This window comes from Narcine bancroftii, chromosome 9 (assembly GCF_036971445.1).
Source record: "Narcine bancroftii isolate sNarBan1 chromosome 9, sNarBan1.hap1, whole genome shotgun sequence".
NCBI lineage: Eukaryota > Metazoa > Chordata > Chondrichthyes > Torpediniformes > Narcinidae > Narcine > Narcine bancroftii.
In genome coordinates this window covers 82107610-82128921 of record NC_091477.1, presented here as the reverse complement: position 1 = coordinate 82128921, position 21312 = coordinate 82107610, and the positions used below count along the sequence as shown (strand labels likewise).

The 21312-nt window shown below is 40.6% G+C and overlaps 1 protein-coding gene and 1 long non-coding RNA gene across 4 annotated transcripts in view; one reads left to right on the top strand and one right to left on the bottom strand.

Moving 5' to 3' along the window:
- LOC138742345 (uncharacterized) overlaps nt 1-21312 on the top strand; it is a 209486-nt gene that overhangs the window by 62181 nt on the left and 125993 nt on the right. The window lies entirely within an intron of this gene.
- The window catches only part of LOC138742342 (beta-galactoside alpha-2,6-sialyltransferase 1-like), a 69535-nt gene continuing 57644 nt past the window's right edge, over nt 9422-21312 (bottom strand). For both annotated transcript variants that reach the window (XM_069896633.1, XM_069896632.1), the window contains exons 6-7: nt 16682-16856; nt 9422-9690 (exon numbers count right to left, since the gene is read on the bottom strand). In XM_069896633.1, the coding sequence (XP_069752734.1) occupies nt 9437-9690; nt 16682-16856 (429 nt within the window). In that variant the 3' untranslated portion in view covers nt 9422-9436. The remainder of the gene's footprint in view (nt 9691-16681; nt 16857-21312) is intronic.

Genomic DNA, 21312 nt, shown 5'->3' with positions numbered 1-21312 from the left:
TCTGCTGTTACAAAACGCTGCACTCGCTCGTCAACCTCCTGCTCATCAACATCTCACTCAGCGACCTGCTCATTTGTATCCTGGGCACCCCCTTCAGCTTCTCCCCCAACACCTGGGGTCGCTGGCTCTTCGGGGAGCTGGGCTGCGTCTGGTATGGATTCGCCAATGCCGTGTTTAGTGAGCTTCAGCATAACAAAAATAAACCCCTTCACCCTTCTTGTTGTGACACCCTTAAAAAAAGGCAATCGGATCTCAGTTTGACAAAAGCCAGTGTGAACTGTAAGTTCCCTTATCCTGACCACGAGTGAATCGCAATGTTGCATATAACTGGATAAAATTCCAGAATTGGTGAAAAATTATTGGACAATTATTTGCTGTTTATCACAGTTCAGTTCTCTCAAAGCTTTCTTTAGTTATAAAAGTGCTTTAAGAATTGAGTTACCATGATGAAGAGCTTGCAGCCAGTTTGAGCAGAACAGATTTTCATAAGGGCATGAGATTGAGGAGAATCATGTAGAATAATAATTTAAAAAAAAAATAGGAGTAATAGCTAATTCAGCCCTTCCGCCCTGCACCACCTAACCTGTTTTGGTGATGTGTGCTGTGAACTAAGGATTAGGTCTCTGGCAGGAGTCTGTTCTTTTGGCTCAGAAGGGAAGGGAAGAGAAGTGGCCAGCTGTAGTGATAGGGGACAATGATAGGTACCCAGTGCCCCACATACAGGACTTCTCTGTCAACCTCCACGGCACATGGATCTTCTCCAAAGTGGACCTCGTGCGGGGATACCATCAGATCCCAGTGCATCCAGATGATGTGGGTAAGACAGCCATTATCCCCCAATTTCACTTCTTTGAGTTCCTGCGTATGCCCTTCAATCTAAAGAACGTGGCCCAAATGTTCCAGCGCCTCATGGATGTGGTTGGAAAAAACCTGGACTTTGTGTTCATTTACCTGGGCAATATTCTCATTGCCAGTCGCAACCGTGACGAACACAAAGCCCACTTCCGCATACTTTTTGCCCGGCTGGCGGACTTCAGCCTCATGGTCAACATGGCCAAATGCCAGTTCGACAAAGAGTCCTTCCAGTTCTTGGGGGACACCATTTCAGCGGCTGAGGCCGCACTGGCGCCGGATAAGTTAGCAGCTGTTCAATGGGGAAACCCTCAACCCTGAAAGGCCTCCAAGAGTTCACGGGGATGGTGAACTTTTACCATTGTTTCATCTCCGGAGTCGCATGCACCATGCACCCATTTTCCGCGCTCATGGTCAACAAAGAAAAGACTTTATCGTGGTCAGAGGAGGTGAACAGAGCTTTCATCATGTCAAAGGAGGCTCTAGCCAGCGCTATGCTGCTAGTGCACCCATGGTCGGAGGCGCACTCAGCGCTCTCCGTGGATGCTTCAGTTACGGCAGTGGGGGGGAGGGTTTCTGGAATAGTGGCTCGATGGACAATAGCGCCTGCTGGCCTTTTTCAGCAAGCAGCTGCACCCGCCAGTGCTCAAATACAACGCCTTCGACCAGGAGCTCCTGGCGCTGTATTTGGCCATCTTCCATTTCTGCTACTTCGAGGGCAGGCCATTCACAGCCTTCATGGATCTCAAGCCCCTCACTCAAGCACTGGTGATGGCCAAGGATCCGTGGTCCGCCAGACAGCAGCACCACCTCTCGTACGTGTCTGAGTTCACGACCGACATCCAACACAGGGCCGGAAAGGACAATGTAGTGGCAGATGCGCTCTCCCGTTCAGCCAATCACACTCTTGTGCCTGGCTTGGATTATGAGCAACTGGCTCAGGCACAAAGGAACGATGCGGAAATGCAGGCCTTGCAGACCACCATCTCAGGCCTCAAACTCAAGGATATCCGGGTGCTCAGCAGCCCAGAAACATTGCTCTGTGACATCTCAACTGTCACACCACGCCTGGTGGTCCCGCCACACTGGAGGGTGAAGGTCTTCAGTCTGATCCATGACCTCGCTCACCCAGCGGTAAAGGTAACCATGCGGATGGTCGCGGAGCGGTTTGTGTGGCATGGGCTGAAGAAGAAGGTGGTGGAACTAGCCAGAAACTGTACCAGGTGCCAGAACTCAAAGGTCCAGTGACACAGGTGAGCCCCCATCCAGAACTTCAACCCGGCAGTTCACAGATTCCAACACATCCACGTTGATGTCGTTGGGCCCCTGCCGGTGTTCAAGGAGGCTTGTTACCTCCTCACGGTGGTGGATTGGGCCACAAGATGGCCGGAGGCTGTCCTGATTAAGGAGGCCTCCGCAGAGATGTGCACCAGGACTATGGTCAGCCAATGGATTGCCTGTTTCGGAGTCCCGGCACACACCATTAGTGACAGAAGGGCACAATTCACGTCTGCCCTGTGGACTCAGATGGCAAAGCTCCTGGGGGTCAAGCTCCACCACACCACAGCATACCACCCGCAGTCCAACAGGTTGGTGGAGAGGTTCCATAGGTACCTGAAGACATCGCTTATGGCCAGGCTCTCCGAACCAGTCTAGGCGGACGAATTACCCTGGGTCATCCTCAGAATTAGGATGGCACTCAAGGAGGACCTGCAGGCTTCAGCCTTGGAGATGGTCTATGGCGCACCACTTTCCCTGCTGGGTGAATTTTTTTGGCCCAGACCCTGACACCATGGCCACCGACAAGACCAGCTGGCGGACCTATGCAGGCAACTGACCTCCCTAGCCCCACCGCCCTCTGCACGCCATGGCACCTGGCCATTTCATCTCCCCAAAGAGCTCGACTCAACCCAGTTTGTTTTTGTGTGGAGGGGACCACAAGGTGCACTGCTACAGCGACTGTACGAGGGGCCATACAAAGGCTTGCACCGGTCCAGCAGAACCTTCAACCTGGACATTGGGGGGAGAGAGGAACTTTTTATAGTGGACTGCCTGAAGGTGGCCCATCTGGACTTATCACAGCCAGTGCAGACGACCGTGCCCAAGTGCCGGGGCTGGCCGCCAAAACGACAGGACGCATCTTGATGTATACATCTTTGCTGTCCAGATGTTCCAGGGCTTTGTGTAGAGCCAGTGAGATGGGATCTGCCATAGACCTGTTGCTGCAATAGGCAAACTGGAATGAATCCATGTCACCACTCAGACAGGAGTTGATATGCTTCATTACCAGCCTTTACATTGCTGTTGATGTAAGTGCTATTGTTCAATAGTCGTTAAGGCAGGTTACTACACTTGGGCACCAGTATGATTGACACTTGTTTGAAACAGGTGGGCACCATGCCCTGCTGGAGTGAAAAAATGAAGATATCCATAACTACCTTTGTAAGTTGATCCGCACAGATCTTTAGTACTTGGTCAGAAGGACATAGACAAGATGAATGGTGACAGTCTATTTCCCAAGGTAGGAAAAAGATTGAAATGGCCCCTGAGGGGCAACCTTTCACTCAGATGATGGTGGATACATGGAATAAGATACCATAGACAGCCGTAGAGGCAGGCACAATTACAATTTTTAAAAGACATTTAGACATGAATGAAATGTCAACAAAAGCATTAATTGTTCATCCTGTACTCAAAATGGAAACATGGTCCTTTAACCTTTATATTTACAAACATGGGGATATATTTAAAATTTATTGTTCCCTAATTAACTTACCTCCACGTTTTGTAGCTGATTCTTCATTCCAAATAAAAAAATTCTGCTATCTCCAAATATTGCAATACTGCTTCAACATTATCAAATGTCTTTCAGAAGTGTGCGCCTCTAATTGTGTAATGAGTAACATTTGAGAGCTCCATAAAACACAGGGCCTGCTTCCGTCAAAAGGATTGACCTTTTCCTCTCCACTGTTTGGATCATTGATTGGAACACCGTCAGAAACATTTCTCATCACTCCACGTGTCCCAAAGGTATTTGGGTCACCATAATGGACTCCGCTTTGCTCATTTATTCTTTCATTAAAATTTGGCAGTCCACCTACCTGTGAAACTTTTCCTTGGTTTATTAACTTAATCCAGGCTCAGGCTTAGACTCTACATTGTAGGCCTCAAAATATAAGCAGATTCATTGTAGGTTAAGAAAATAATTGTCACTAACACATGCTTCTCTGCTTGACAGGAGCATCCTCCAAGTCAGAACCACAAAAGACTTTACATATACATCTAAGATATTTTCCAGGACTACAAATCACAAGATGGATACAAAAGGCTATTGAATACATCAAGTACAAGACTGCTAAGAGCAGTAGTTTATACCTCCAATCATTAAAGTGCACTCTATTGTGGTGTTCATTGTATAGTGTACATTATTTATTTCCAACAATTTTTGGAGAAATGTGATACAGGCTCAGATCAGTACGCCATGCCTAATGCTCCCTGTGTAGCTGCAGCACTTGTCATTCTTCACATTGTAGAGAAAGTATTTGAGGAGTATTGTTGAAGAATATCTCCTGCTTCACCATGGAAGGAGCCTCCTGCATTTTGCCCATTAACTTGACTGTAACAAGTATGCTTGTTCACCGTGGTCCAGAGAAACACTATTTCCTCAGAATGTATAATTAAGTTTTTAAAAAAAACGAGCCCATGCTACCCAATTACACCCAATTGTCCTACAACACCCCCCCCCCCCACCCCCAGTATGTATTTGAATGTACAGTCAGACGGTAATAATCTTGAAATCTGTCTTTTGACTGTGTGGAAACACTTATGAAAATGTAAGTGTCTCTCACATTGTTTCTTGTTAAGGAACAAGTAAAAGAAAAACCCTCCTCCTGTGGGGAAGCTTCTGCTGTTCTTCCTCTCGGCTCATCCAACTGTGTGGGAATTCTGCTAATTCTCTCAAACTCTTGATGAAGTGATCCAGCCCAAAATGGCCACTTTGTCTGTGACCCCATCAGTTAAGAAAAAGGAAAAAAGAAAAGAAACACAAAACTTAGCCTTACATCACTGATATCAACATACATTTGAGCAGATCTAAGAATGAGGAGTAGCAGTAGATCATGGAACAATCAAATCTTTTTTCTGCCAGTCCATATGATGGCTGAATCTGGCTGTGACTCTGCTCCACCCATTTGCCTTTCCCAGTAATATACATAAATCTATATGTCCTACATATATTTAATGAAACAGCCTCTACTACTTCCTTGGGCAGAAAATTCCAGAGATTCACAACTCTCCAATAGAAGCAATTCCTCTTCATCTCAGTCCTAAATCTACTCACCAGAATCTTGAGGTAATTTATAGTTGTAGTACATACATGACATGATTCTTTTTCCTGCAGGCCAGGCAGAATTTCTACTTATCGGTAACTGTAAACTGTACTCAAGAAAAAAATGATATATATGCAAAAAAGAGAAATGTAAACAATTCTATTATAGCACCAACAAACTGGGTTCAAATCCAGCGTGGTCTGTAAGGAATTTGTACATTCTTCCTGTGTCTGCATAGATTTCGTCCCACCCTTCAAAATGTATAGGATTGTAGGTTATTAGGTGTAATTGGGTGCCACGTGCAGATGGAGTGGCCTGTGGTCAGGTGGAGCATAGATCTCCTGGCTAGGAAAGGGCACTGAGAAGGGGGGAGGTTTGAAATAATCGGGTGTGTGTGGACTCCCTGTTTGTGTGTGTGTTTGTGTGCCCCATGGTGCACCCTTACTGAAAGGTGGGCAGGTGGAGCGGACTGTGGGAACGTGGAGTGTCGAGTACTCTGGGGGGGTGGGGGGGAGGGAAAATGTCCAATTCCACAGGTTTTGATATTCCTGTGTTGAGATGGTAATGATCAGAACCAACTTTCCCCCAGACCATTAACAGCACACATCCAGCTTCCCAATGGGATGGGTGGCCTGGGGTAAAGTCTTTTCCAGTGCAAAATCTGGTCAATACAAAGTCCGACTCTCAGAGTGAGTCTATGAACTGTGATTAGGTCTTGGGAATGTTTGAGCAGACAGTACAGCCAGCACTCCTCCAAGCAACTAGTGGAAGCACGAGCAGGAACAGTATCCAGACATGAGAGGGTTAGCAGCTCACAGCCTAGCGAAGGTGAGTTCTCCCTGGAGTCTAAACGGTTCATGAAGGATGCATGGCTGCAACATGACCCCTGGTTACCCATGGGATGGTACGGTGCCTACTATCTGGGATACATGCCACCACATGCCTCTTAAATCTGAAAGAGCACCCAGACAATGCCCACAATGTGGAGACATTGGCCAATGAGGTGGCTGTATCACTTTGGCATAAGGAGATGGTACCACTGCCATTGTCGGTGTGAAGTGGGGCACTTGCATTCTGGGCCAGTCGGGGATACCACATGAGAGTTGGTGAATGAATTAAACAAGCCAGGGATACAACTCCCCATGAGAAAGCTGAGACTGGGGATGGGGGAGGTTGGCAGGCCATCAGTGGGTATAGGTTGTGTGTAATGTAAATATATCCGGAGGTGAAAGTACTAGCCTATAAATGGATTAGTATGCTGTAGTGACTTCCAAGGAGTGGAAGGAACTGTGGATTGTGGAGGGTCCAGCAAGCCTGAGATCGGAAATGATCTCACCTGCCAATCAAGAGTTAGTTAGATCTGCCTACCTCTGAGGCTGATGTGTGATTGGTTTTTGATTTGGAATTTTCTCTACATGTGATTGTCCTCAGGATGTCAATTGATTGTTAGATTGTTAGATTGGTCTGAGTAGGTCACATGATTGGAGACTGCATTGAAAAGCTATGTGTGGAGCCTGTTTGGTCCTTTTAATCTGCTGCTTAGAGACTAGCACTAAAGTTAGGCTGCTGGCAATGGAGGGCCAACTGCAATGGGCCTGTCCTGGATTCCATGCCGTGGTCAATGCTGGAAACCAGGTTCATTTGACATGTTAGTTGTAATCAACATGTTTGTTGATATGCTGTGCCTGTGGGTGAATGGGTATTGTGTGTTTAACCCTTGCGTTCCCAATTGATAGTTCAGAATGTTTAGCAGTGATTTATTTGCACCGGATGTGTATTATTCTGGGTTAGCTTCAGTGAGTATGTCCCTTTTTTTGAATTACTGTGGATAAAGCCCACTGTTTGTTGATAACACATGTCCAACCTTGATTTTTATTGAACCCATTGAACCTATTCTTGAACACAACAAGTGCACATGGGCCAGAAGGGCCTATTACCATGCTGTATGTCTAAGTCACAAAATTTAATACAGAAAAAAAGTATTCAGTTCCTGAACCTGGTGGTATGAGTCTTGTGGCACTTGTAACTCTTGATGGCAGTGAGAATAGAGCGTGTCCTTGGTGTGGATTCTTGATTGTTGCTGCTCTCTCACAGCAGTGTCCCATGTATATTTTCTCAGTGATGGGGAGAATTTTGCCTGTGATGTATTGGGTTGTGTCCACTACCTTTTGCAGGCAGTGGCAGATTAACTACCACCCCAGGCTGAGCTTTAGTAAGCCCCCCAACCTTCCTCTTCCCCCCCCCCCCACCCTACAGCCCCACCATTCATTGAATAAAGTGAAATTGTTTCATTTAAGAGCCTTTGGGTGTGATGCCCTCACATATTCTAAATTTATGGACTGGGTATGTGCTAGGAATACACCAATTGGTGTTTGGTTGGAGGAAGGTAAGAAAAACTCCATTAAAATTGAACAAAACTTTATCTTACAGAAGTTGTCTGCTCACCCTGAATAATTTAAAAAGTCTGTTAGTTAGAGAAGGATAAATAAAATTAGTTCTAAAACAGAATCGATATAACACAGAAGGGAGAGTTTTTTTTTTAAAAGTAAACCTCCCATGAATGACTCTGCATGAGCTAAACTCTGTTGCAGGAGGCAGACCTCCGACTCACACGCTTACAAACACAAGCCTTGACTGCAGGTAGCATTGGGAATGAGACCCCACTGCTGATTGACAGGTGAACACAATACTTCTGTGAGCCTTGATTGATGGGTGGACCCAGGACTAACGTGAGCCCATATTGACAAGTGGTACCACTGGTTGTGATGTGGGGGGGGGGGGGGGGCTTCCAGGTTCCTAGGCTTCAGCCTAATGGTTAATCCACCATGGTTTACAGGGCTTTCTGTTCAGAGGCATTGGTGTTCACATTCCAGTCCATGATGCAGCTGATTAGCATACTATCCAATATACATCTGTAGAATTTTGCTACATTTTCCAATGTCATACCAAACCTCTGCAAACTCCTGAGGAAGTAGAGGTGCTGATGTGCTTTCTCATGATGATATTAGTATGTTCAGTCCAGGAAAGGGCCTCACAGATGGTGATTACCAGGAATTAAATTTGCTCACCCTCTCCATCCCATCCAATTCTAGTCACTCCTACTCATGGAAACAAGTTTCCTGCCTCTGTCTTGTCTATCCCTTTCATAATTTTATTTTTTATTAAGAACCACTCTCATTCATCTGAATTCCAATTGAATTTGAATACAAATGTTAACCACATTTGTAAATTTTTTTGTAAATGGGGGAATTCTGTTACTTCATTGTATGAGTTTAATCTTTAATCTAACAACTGATATACTTCTGTTGGGGGAAATCAAACTTCCTACAATATAGCTTCAAAGTTTGCCTTGCTTTGTTGTAACCATCTAATCTTTTGTTCTTGTGTAACAGAATCCAATTCCCACTTTTTCCTTTCCAGCCTCTGTCCACTAATATTAATGAAATCATGAAAAGGTTTGATAAAATTTAAGATGGCGTTTTGCCACAAATTTCAATTTAACATCAACTACCCTGCTATTATATTTTCAAATCCTGTCATTTCAAAGTTTTGAATGGTCAATGAATAGACCTAATGATGTTGATCTGTTTCTATCTTTAATGAGAAATTAAATTTTAATGTGTTACAATCAAGTTTAGGAACAACAAAAAAAATGATACTAATAAAAGAAAGAACCAAGAAATCAAAATCATCATTCTGATGTCTGGAATAAGGCAGAAAAAGTGACTCCTTGTGTGCAAAACTTAAGGATTTTGAACAAATAGTTATTCCAACTTTCTATGTCACTGCTGGAAAATAATGCTGTTCATGAAAATCACTCTGTCGTGCTTTTTATGTGAGAGATTTGACAATTAAATTAAACGTTAGACAGGGTCTTCAGAGGTGAAAGTGTCAAGCATCAGTAAAAGTGCCCACATCCAGGATTCCAGAGATGCTTATTTTCTTGAATGGTTCCTCAGTCCAAAGGTAGCTCCCCGGCCCTGGGTCTCAATGCCTATATGTCAATCACATTATTTCCACATAAGTCAATACACAAATGTACTGAGAATGAAATATCACTGATGGGGAAAAAATAAAATACTATACCCAAGATGTTAAACAGCAAACCACTACCAATAAGTAAAAATTTGTATCATTAATATCTTAAGTTTCAAAATTTACCAGAATTAAGAAAAATCCTAAGAAAGATGATGGATTTTATTAATATGTCCCCTCCAGAGCAATTAACCAAGCATCCACAATTTTCATTTTTGTATTTATTCTGGATTGGGACACTGGAATGTTCTAAATCCTGGTACAGTGGCTTTGCCTTGATTGAGGATCTCGGTATTTGAACTACGGTTTATTCGCTTCACCAGGTTTTTCTCAAACATCAGTGGATGGTAAGCACCCACTGTACAAGCTTGGTCATGATATTTTTCATAATAATGGCAGAGATCCGTTTGTCTTAGCGAGGGAAGGAATTCATAGACATCTATTTGATCACAAATGGTCATCATTATTAGGATACCTGAAAATGAAAGAGATCATTCAAATGATGGCAAATATTCCAGTGCAAGAGATAAACAAAGAATAAAAGGTGCTCTACTGCTGCAAATACAAGTAAACATGCAAAATTAAACTCTACCTTGTCTCATTAGGTTGTTTTTAAAATCAGATTATTACTTCTGGACATCATGCCTCATTTAATGACGGTCTCCTTCATTACTCTCACATTGCATTTACAATCACCTTCTAAACTGAGCAAAAAAAGCTCCTGAATGTGTTGCAAAATCTCCACAAGTCAGGCTGCGCCTGTGCAAAGGAAGACCACGGTACTATTTCAGCTTGATGCTCTTGGAATTAGATAGGTAAAGATGAGTGTTAAACAGGTAACTATGAAGGGAATGGAACCGGGAGGAGAGGAAAGTATTGAGGAGAGTTTATACTAGGTTGGAGAACTGAAGTGATGGCGAAGATGTTAGAAAAGGTAAAATTGAATAAATTGTAAACAAAGGTTCTCGGGGATTTAGTGAAGATGTAAATGGCAAAATCATTAGTAGAGAAAGTTTAGGACAGTTACAATCTGAATGCTAATCTCAATGTTGAATCTGTATCTCAAACCTACATTGAAAGCAATATGGTTAGCCAAGAGCCAAGGTCGGAGTGGGAATAGGATAGTGAATTAAATCTGCCTGGCAAATGAAGCCCAGACACCTGGTTGCTGATTACCAGCAGTGTTCAGCACAGGGGTTACTAAATCGAGGTATTAACTATAAACAACATAGAACATTACAGCACAGTACAGGCCCTTCAGACCATGATGTTATGCCAATCTTTTATAAACCTACTTTAGAAAAAAAAACTAAACGCTCCCTACCTCATAACCTTCTACTTTTCTTTCATCTATGTGCCTAAGTCTCTAAATGCCCCTTTTGTTCCAGACTTTACCACCACCACCACCACCTCTGGCAATCCATTCCAGACACCCATACCCTGTTTAAAAATAAAAGCTTACCCCTGTTGCCTCCCCTTGTATTTGATCCCCTCACAATGTATTAATATTAAACAAAGGTAAATGGCTGCTCTCCTGTTAGGGGTCTCTGTGGCATTGGACACAGAGAAGGGAGAAAGTAATGAACAGATATTGGATCATGTGAGTTTCTGTCACTTGTATTCAACAATTTCTTTAGCAATTTTAAAGGTGGCAGAAAAAAATAAAGTTGATTATGATGGTGCGATTAAGCTAAAATTGATGAAAATGGCAAAGGGTTAAAGTTGGTAAGCAGAATATGAGAATTGGAAAGACGCTGTCCCTCCCGCTCGCACTCAGTAGTTGTCTGATATGATGGCATGATTGACTTCGGAAAAAAATTATATGTCCCACTACTGAAATGAATCTTAACTATGATTCTTTATGGAGTTCCTTTCTTAATAATTTTCACATTTGTAAGATTAGTTTCTGGTTTTTGACCCCATTGTTTACTTTATTTTATTATTCATAGTGGACTGTTTGTGTTAAGCCAGTAGCCTCCGAAGGGAGAGGATTGATAATTAGTACAGAGGGGGGTTTGTTTTTTTACTACTTTTCAATGTAATGTAGGTTGCAATACCATTTTTATTGCCATACAAGATATGTTAGTACTTCATTATAGTCATGTACCTATGTAACAGTTATTTGATGAAACCAATAAAAATATTGAAGAAGATGAGAATTAGAGGCGTGTTGATGTGATTTAGGAAGATAGAAAAGGTGAGATAGAAGTACAGCAATTAAAACAAATGCTAGCAATAGTAAGGGTTATCTCATTTTGTGACGTTCTCATAGCAGATGCAACGGAACTGAAACAAAAAGCTTGAATTGATGGAAAGGTTTAACAATTTTGTGAATCTAAATTCTCACAAATATCAAGTAATGCTGAATTCTATTTAACTGTTAATTTTTATACTGAACATCACGTGCTTGTATTTGTACAATTTTTCACATTGACTTCATTCGGGTCACATAGGTGTTCTAGGCATTCTCCTCAAGGTGGCTGCAGATTCTTTGTTTCCACCTTTTAAAAAGGTCCAAAAAAGATTTCTGTTCCCCTCAATTCTCTATCAGGGTGAAGTTGCATGGATGTTTTTCAAATCAAAAAGAACTCGTATATGAAACAACAAGGTTCTGCCTTTGAAAGTGGCATGTACTTCATGCTGTCTTAAACATACTCCTCCTAAACACTTTTTCAGCATATTTCCCCTCTTTACACAAATTTGTAAAGCATTTTCAACTTTATTGAATTTCTAACTTCACCTTGTCTTTATGTTGCTAAATGACCCTTCCTTCTATCAATTTTTGGATGGAGACCATCAACAATATCCATTATGGACCAACTGATGTCCAGAGCTAACTAAAGAGGAGGAGAGGGGAAGATGAGTACAACAGTGAAGCTGTTAAAAGAGCAGTAATTGCGAACATTTTAAAATTCAATTTAGACATTCAGTGTGGTAATGGGGCCTTCTGGCCCAAGTTCCTGTGCTGCCAAAATACACCAATTAACTTATGACCCCAGTATGTTTTGAAGGGTGGGAGAACGTACACAGACATGGGGAGAATGTACAAAGTTTTTACAGACAGCTGTAATAGTTTTGTGCCAACTGTTATGATAAACAGGCCAAATTATGGGTAGCAACCTTCATCTGTCATGTGATGTCTGTCATGTATCACATTGGTCTCACAGCCCAAAGTCCCAATTAAGGAATTGCTTTTTTATATTATAAACTCTCTGTAAAACCAATAATAAGTAAATTAATAATCAAGACTGCTATTGACCTCAAATTACGTGACGATGAAATTACTTGCAGCACACAATGTCAGATCATTGCACAGGAGGATTCGATTCAGATATCCTCAAAGGCAAGTGAATAACTCCGTACAGATTTGGATTATTCTTTGGAAGATGAACAGGAGTGATCATTGAATATTATACACTTATTTATAAGCAATCACTATAAATTCATGGATACTCTACCATGCGCTATTACTGATACTGTAAAATCTACACTGGCTGGGTGGTTATTCAATATACATTACAAAGAAACTACTTACAGATTGTTCATCTGGATGAAGAGTGTAGGAGAGCTCCCCTCCACCTCCCCCAACCTATCTTGAGATTTAACAATTCCTCCCCCCCAACCAATCTGTTGCATGATTTCCTGTGGATGTGTACTTAACCACATTTAAGATGCAATAGTGCAGCCTCTTGCAAGTGTATGACAAAAACACCAGCTAGAATAAACATTTAATCTGACCTAAATACTCCTGGATTTACTTTTGAACACAATCCAAATAGGGCACAATGTAGAAATGGATCATTAGCCCTTCCCAACGAGACTGCAGGCAGCCCTTCAACTGTGGATCATATAATCTACAAAAATCTACTGTTATAGAGGTCCACTCCCTCTCTTCAAGGGCACTAGATTATTTAATTAATCTTAAAATAGATTTATATTTTCCATTAAGACAGTCAAACAGGACAAGCCACAGATGAAGTTGCCTATCTATCAATGGTAGAATTTTTAATGTTGTACTATTGTAGGTTATGACTTTTGAGACTTGCTCAGAATGTGCCAAAAGAGGTTCCCTTCTTTCTAACATTCCTACATTTTGTTTCTTAATTTAAAAAAAATACTGTAGTTTTCCATTAAATTGGATCCATAATTCAATCCACAATTCTTCTTTTTTTAAAAAAAAACTAACTGCCTAAATTTCCTACTTGTTTAAATTTAAATGGAATGCTCCCAGCACTTCACTGAATCCAGGTTCCCAGAGCAATGATGATTCTGTATCCAGTTTCATTTCTTGAGATTAAAGCACCAGATTAGGCGATTTTTCCACATGACCTTTGTCAGAACATTTTCTGCATTCTTAAGGATGCAGGCTGAAAGCTCCATACTGAACCACAGTGCCACTTGCTTTGACTTGCACCCATACCCAAGCGATGTACCTCATTACTTCAGTGAGCTATAAGAAATTGCAGATGTTGGAATTTTGTAAAAGCTTGGAGATGCTGGAGGGATTCAGTAAGTCAGACACTGTTTATCATGGAGATAAACAGATGGTTGCAGTCTCTGGTCAGAACCCTTTACAGAAAATGCCTGGCCCACTGAGTTCCTCCTGCTTCTCAACACTTGAAGAGTGAATTTTGCAACCAATCGGACACAGACCACCTTTTTTTTTCCCACTCCATGACACTAGTTATCTTGCAGTTTGAAAACATTGTTTTGCTGAAAATATTTTGCCATGCAATCCCCATACTATCCACATGTACCTCCCAGCACAAAATTAAAACTGGTTCACATGAGACCGCAGAAGCTTGAATCCAAAGTTGAACTAAATCTGCTGGAGGAATGCAACAGTTCAGGCAGCATTGGTGGGAGAAAAGAATAGATGAAATTTCAGGCCAAATCCCTTCATCAAGACTGACTTGGTATTGGTGAAAAGTGTCGGCTTAAAGCAACCATTATTTTTCTCCAACTGATGCTGCTCAACCCACTGTATTCCTCCAGTATATTTTGTTTAACTTATGCCAAGTGAAAGTTAGTTTACACAGACTTGAGCACAGACAGATTTAAGAATAATGAAAAAAGTTCATCATAATCAGTACAAGGAGCTAGATACCAAATTATGAAGTAGATTCTCAAACAAGTAACACAAAGCAATACAAAGAAAGATTTGAGTAGACTGGGTCTTTATTCATTGGAGTGTAGAAGGTTGAGGGAGGCTCTAATAGAGGTATTTAAAATTGAGGGGGATAGATAGAATAGATGTGAATAGGCTCTTCCCTTAGGTGAGATTGGAACAAGGGGTCATAAGTTAAAGATTAGGGGGTAAAAGTTTAGAAGTAACATGAGGGGGAGTTTCTTCACTCAGAGTGATGGCTGAGTGGAATGACCTTCTCCCGGAAGAGGTGGTTGCTGCAGAGTCAATTTTGTCATTTAAGAGAAGGTTGGATAAGTGCATGGATGTGAGGGGATTGGAAGGTTATGGACAGGGAGCAGGTAAGTGGGACTAGAGGAGATCACTTAAATTGATATGGACTGGAGGGGCCGCGATGCCCTGTTTCTGTACTGTAATTGTTATATTGTAATGAGTTCCAGGATCTTAGTGACTTGCATATTAATCAGAGGACATAAAATTAGAGAAACAAACAGGTGTTTCAAGGCTAACATGGTAGAAGTGGATTCTGGATCTGGGAACACAGGCAATACTAACAGGGAAAATGGGAGCTTTATTGTGACAACCTGAATCTTGCTAGTATTGCAGTTCTAATCAGTACTTAATTAGGGAGAGGTTTAGAATAGTTGAACCAAAATACTGAGATTGAATGATCAAAGTTTTGGATAATGGTAGGTCAAGATCAAAGTGATATGAAAAATGATAAATAGACTGTGATAGGGAGAACACATCCGAAAGCAAATTTGCAGATGAGACTAAAGGTTACAAACTAAAAAGTCCGCACCTGAATGCACACAACATTCAAAACAAGACAAATAAGTGGAAGCTCATTAGAAAGGTTCAGTGATAATTACAGGGAATTTTAATCCTGCATATAAACCGAACATTTCAGATGGGCAAAGGAAAACTACATAAGGAGTTCAAATAGTCTGTTTGTAGGAATGTATTCTGATTTTTAAAGTAAGAACATTCTGGTTAAAACCAGATGGAAATCTATACTGGATCTGGCAACAATGTGGAACAAAGTAGGATTAATTAATAAACTTCTACTGAAGGAGACAATAAATAATGATCCATTTTACATTGTTTTAAATGAAAAAATGGATCCAAGGCTCATACTTTAAACTAAAACAAGGAATTCTAAGGGCAGAAAGCACAACTAGAGTGAAGTGGAAAATTAGGTTAAGAGGGCATCTTGCAATCAAAATGAAGATCTGGACATTTAAGGGGAATTTGCAGAATAGTTTCATGGGGGTTGGTTCTATATATAAATTACTTGGATGAAGGCAGAGGTACTAAATTTGCTAATGAGACAAAGAAAGGTGGAAAAGTGTGTTTTAAAGAGGACACAAAGAGTAAAGGGAAGAGACAAATTCAGTGAATTTGCAAAACCTGACAAATGAAAGGTTGATATGATAAAGTATAAACTTGTCCATTTTGGCATTTAAAAAAAAAGTAACAGCACATTCTCTAAATGATGAAATGTTGCGATCTCTGAAATGTAGAGGGATCAGGACAAACGCGTGCATGGTTCCCAAAAATCTGGTATGCCGCTTCTACAGGCAACTTGGAAAACCAACAGTACGTTATCACTTGTGAGAAGAGTTGAATACAAAACTAACGTCTCAACTATATTGGATAGTTGAGGTTAAACTAGAAAATATGTGGATGCTGTGATTGTAATTTACACAAAATATGTTGGAGAAACTCAGCAAGTTGTAGCAAAGATAACCAATGTTTTGAGCCTGAGCTCTTTATCAAGGTATGAACATGATGGATATGAGTGGGAAGATACAAGAAAAACAAGCTGAGAAGTGATAGACCTATAAACTCTTAGCTGTGGCCCTGAGCTCCTCCCCTGCCTGTCTTGCCACCATTTTATTCAGGCATCTGCCTGCTGTTTGTTCATACCTTGTGAAGGGCTCTGGCCAGAAACACTGATTATATTTATCTTTGCTACATAAAGAACGTTATGTGACTGGCTGAGTTTCTCCAGCAATTTTTCTTCCCCGCTGCCATCAGATTCCTGAGTAATCAATGAACTAAAGACACTGTCTTACTTTTTGTGCACTTTTTAAAAATTTATTGTTGTAAAAGTGCTTCTATGAATGTTTGCACTGTGATACTGCTGCAAAACACCAAATTACATGACAATAAATTCTGAATCATTTTTATGTAAAGAGTTATTCAGGAGATGACATATGGGAGTACTGTGTGCAAAGATTATTTTATGTATAAAACAGCATAACATGGCACAGGAATACAATCCACATTACAGAGACACACAAAGTTGTTCACTTACCCATCAAACCGGATGAAGGGGGACAGCGCTGAATATCTTCAGGTGTGTTTTCCTGCAAGATATTCCAAAGTTGCCACTGCATTTTTGGATTTATAATGTAGAAAGGCTGAACTGGATTTTCTTCACGATACTTGATAAAATCCTCAAAGAAATTGTAGTCTGGATGATTGTACCACTGGGGTGGGGTGGGGGGGGGGGAACGGGGGTAATAGAAAAAGGAAATTAAAAAAATGAGTACTGTGATGTACTGTGCCACTTTGGAACCACCTAATGATCTGTCTGCTCTGATGAGGTCACCGTTTTTTTCACTAGTTGCAATGGTAAATAATTTTATATTTGCTGTCACATGGCATTAGTATTTATACCATTGATGGTGTGCCTCACATAATTGTGTGGCTGCAATAATGTGCAATGTCCAGATGCACCAAAATTGTTTAAGTATATAAACAATAAACTCTCTTATCATTTGTATAATTCTCCTTCAATTACAACTTTATCGTGAATTTTTAAGGAGAGAGTTGTGCCAGAGGATCAGAAAATCAATTACAACCAACCTTTTGGTTCAAATATAGCAACCCCATCTATTATCAAGAGTAAATCACTTTTTAACCTTTACCATTGGTGATATTTAATTGACACTTTAAGTAATCCACGGCTGCCATTCTTTGTAAAAAATGTTATGGAGTCCAGAGGACCCCAAAACCCAGCAGCAATAGATATGCAACTACAACAGAGTTACTTAAACAAAAGTAGTTTTTAATTATAATTGAACAAGAAAACAGAATTAAACTTTAATTTATTACTTAACCTACTTACTTAACCTACCTAACCTACTTAATCCCCCTCTAATACTAAGCGCAAGTGTATGTAATATATATTTAAGATTTGAAAAGTTTTTTGGATCATAGACCAATCTCGCTGGTTGCAGGCAATTCTTGTGCTGTGCACAGAAGTTAGCATTAACAAAGTTCACCAGGTTTTGGTGTTTAACAGGCAAATGGTTACCACTCAGGAGGGTTCTTGCTGGTTTTCAGGGGGAGATTTATTTTGTTCAAGGACATCCACGCCTAATTCCTTTCCAATCAGTCTTGCTGACAAAACTTTCCCCCTTCAGGGTTCTCCAGATGATCCTCTTTTTTTCAGGTCACCTCAGACAGCTAGTCTTCTCCTTTGACCAGACAGTCTTCCAAACGTTTGCCAGCTTTGTCCTTCTGGAACTGATCTGTGTGTCTCTCCTCTCTGTTTCACTCCCTCCCTCTCTGAGAGCAAAACTGTTCTGTGCCTGCCTGCAAAGATCACATGCTCTCCCAGGCCAGCTGTATTCTGCACCTTTACTGCTCTTTCTGCAAAAAGAACATTCTGTAAAAGTCCTGCAAAAATTCTGTGTTTCTAAAATGTGTGTGTGTGTGTGCAAGCTGCTCTAGTAATTCTTCCCAAACCACCTCAAAATACTCTGTCACACAAGGCCTTCGAAGAACAACTTGGTGGCTCCTTTAAATTTGAATAAAAGCAGGAGTAAACTGGATGTTTTCACACATTGCAAAGACAAAACCCAACTTGCCACACTTTAATAGTACAAAGACACATTATGAATAGGAATTTAAGTAAAGCCATCACAGATGAAATGTTTATCCTCAGAGTTAACCATATAATTCACATTTGTATTGCTTCTTATTGCATAATATGAGATGCATGCAAGAATGCAAGGTCTCAATCCCAATGTCAATGTTAAAAGACATAATGGGAAAGTAAGGGATGGTGCAGATTCCCTAGGCATCCAAAAATATGTTCTTCTCACATGCTCATATTTTGAGAATTAGCATAATTATAGGCCTGTACATAACCAAAAATGAAACTTCATGCAGTGATTCTTATTAAGCAATGTAGATAAAACTAAATTCTACTTTTTAACCGTGTTTACCATGTATAACTAGGACAAGATAATTAATTATCAAAATGATCTCCAGAATAATTATCATTGGGTGTTGCTCACCTGATTTTCACGTGCGCAAGTATTTGCCTTCACATGACATGCATTGGTCAGCACAAAGCAAAACCAGTTAAATTTGTAGATTTTCCTACATCTCAAAAACCTATTTAAGGTCGTACTGAAATTACCAGAATTTCTGTGAAGCTTCAGCAACCAAATTCTATCAAGAATTTCTAAAGATTTCTGGCATTAAAAAAAAATGCTAAATTAAAAACCTTTCACTATACTCAATTCACTAAAAAATAAAAATTATATCTTTATTTAAATTAAAGGGAAAGGTGTTCCTATGCCAGGTTAGTGTTAGACCCCTTGGCACAAATACTGGCAAAATACTATAAATGTTAGATCTAACCTTGCAGAAAAAACAGATTGGCCCCCCAAATCTGGGGATTTTTCTACAATCATTAACATTTTTTTGGAAAATTTGATGTATTAATCATAATAAATCATACAATCAAAACACATCAATACATATTTTATCCCATATAACCCCCCACCCACCAACCCCTCTAAACTACCCATAGAAAAAAGAAAGCGAGGAGATCAACTAATATAGTACCCTTCAATTATTTGCCATGGTTTACAATCCTGAGCTTGGTGATTTATATGTAGGAACATGCTGGCAGTTTCATGTAGAATCAGCAAAACAAAAGGGGGGGCGTGGCAAGATGGCGTAGGGAACAGACGAGCCTTCCAGACCTCTCCTGACTCTGATTTATTGTTTCGTCTTTAAGTGCCTGTTAAAGTTCTTTTACTTCTTCTTTTCTTTCTTTGGCTTGGCTTCGCGGACGAAGATTTATATAGGGGGTAAAAGTCCACGTCAGCTGCAGGCTCGATTGTGGCTGACAAGTCCGATGCGGGACAGGCAGACACGGTTGCAGGGGAAAATTGGTTGGTTGGGGTTGGGTGTTGGGTTTTTCCTCCTTTGCCTTTTGTCAGTGAGGTGGGCTCTGCGGTCTTCTTCAAAGGAGGTTGCTGCCTGCCGAACTGTGAGGCGCCAAGATGCACGGTTTGAGGCGATATCAGCCCACTGGCGGTGGTCAATGTGGCAGGCACCAAGAGATTTCTTTAGGCAGTCCTTGTACCTCTTCTTTGGCGCACCTCTGTCACGGTGGCCAGTGGAGAGCTCACCATATATCACGATCTTGGGAAGACGATGGTCCTCCATTCTGGAGACGTGACCCACCCAGCGCAGCTGGATCTTCAGCAGCATGGACTCGATGCTGTCGGCCTCTGCCATCTCGAGTACTTTTACATAATGCATACGTATACACATACAGGCTTTATCCAAAGCCAACTTCACCTCTCAAATGAAAATAATCAATCTGACTCTCTCTGACGTGAAGAAATTATACATACACATATACATCAAAAATAACAATGTCATTACAGTGCTAAAGACCTGGGATCAAATCCACCATTGGCTGTGTGGAATTTATGTTCTCCTTGTGTCTGCATGGGTTTTCCCTGGGTAATCCAGTTTCCTCCCACCCTCCCAAAGAGGTTAATTTGGGTGAAATTGGACAGCATGGGTTTAAATTCCCAGAATTGGCTTCTACCATCATGTAATTAAAAATTGGGGAGAAAAAAGTTGAAACTACAATCTCTTTGATTCAGATACAGTGCCCTCTTTTTTATTTACCCTTGTGCTCCAGTTTTAAGTTTGTTATCAAACAATTCACATGTGATTGAAGTGCATATTCCAGATTTTATTCCAGGTTACTTGTATACATTTTGATTTGACCCTGTAGAAATTACAGCACTTTTTATACATAGTTTTCTCCCATTTCAGGGCACTATGTGATTAGTCAGGCATGTTCAATTGCTTCATTGGTTCACCTTTGGAGGCTGTAGTTGCCATTTTTCAACATGAGGACCAGAGTTGTGCCAATGAAAGTCAAAGTGGCCATTATGAAGCTAAGAAACAATATTTTATTCTCTGTATGCCTTTACTATACAAATTATCAAATAAAGAATTATTCAAAGTAGAAGGGAAAAGCTGATTTTGTTTTAACAACATTTTTGGTCATTGATAATTTTTAATTCCTCTCTCAATGTGAATTTTATTCCATGTTTAAAATATGTTTCAATACGGAAAAAAATCTTTAGTTCTTTTAAATGACTCACTATTGTATTTTTAGAAAATTAACTGGAATAGTTTCACCAATTTTATTCATTTCTATTTGAATCCAAGCTGGTTTTTCATTTTGTTGGTAACAGGGGGACAAAAACCTCAATTGAGTTGCTTTAAAATAATTGTTAAAATTTTGTAGTCTTAGTCACCCCAATCAAATTTCCACATTATTTTTTCTAAACCAATTCTTGACATCTTTCCAAGGAAATTCACATTATTTCATTCAAGTTTCAAAAGAAATTCTGGTACTTGAATGGGCATTGGAAAAAATTACGTATAGTTTAAGGAAAACTTTTATAGTATTTGGAAACAATATATGGATAATTTTCCATCCACCTCTTCTATCTTATCTACTCCTTTTAATTAGTAATTTTTAATAACAATTGCTAATCTTATTGTATATTAAATGGTAGGTGTGTAGTGCTGGACACCACCAAGAAAGACTCAGCCACCACGTTGAAAGTCGTTAATAACCGTTTTCATTCAGATTCAGCACGCGTCCCTTTA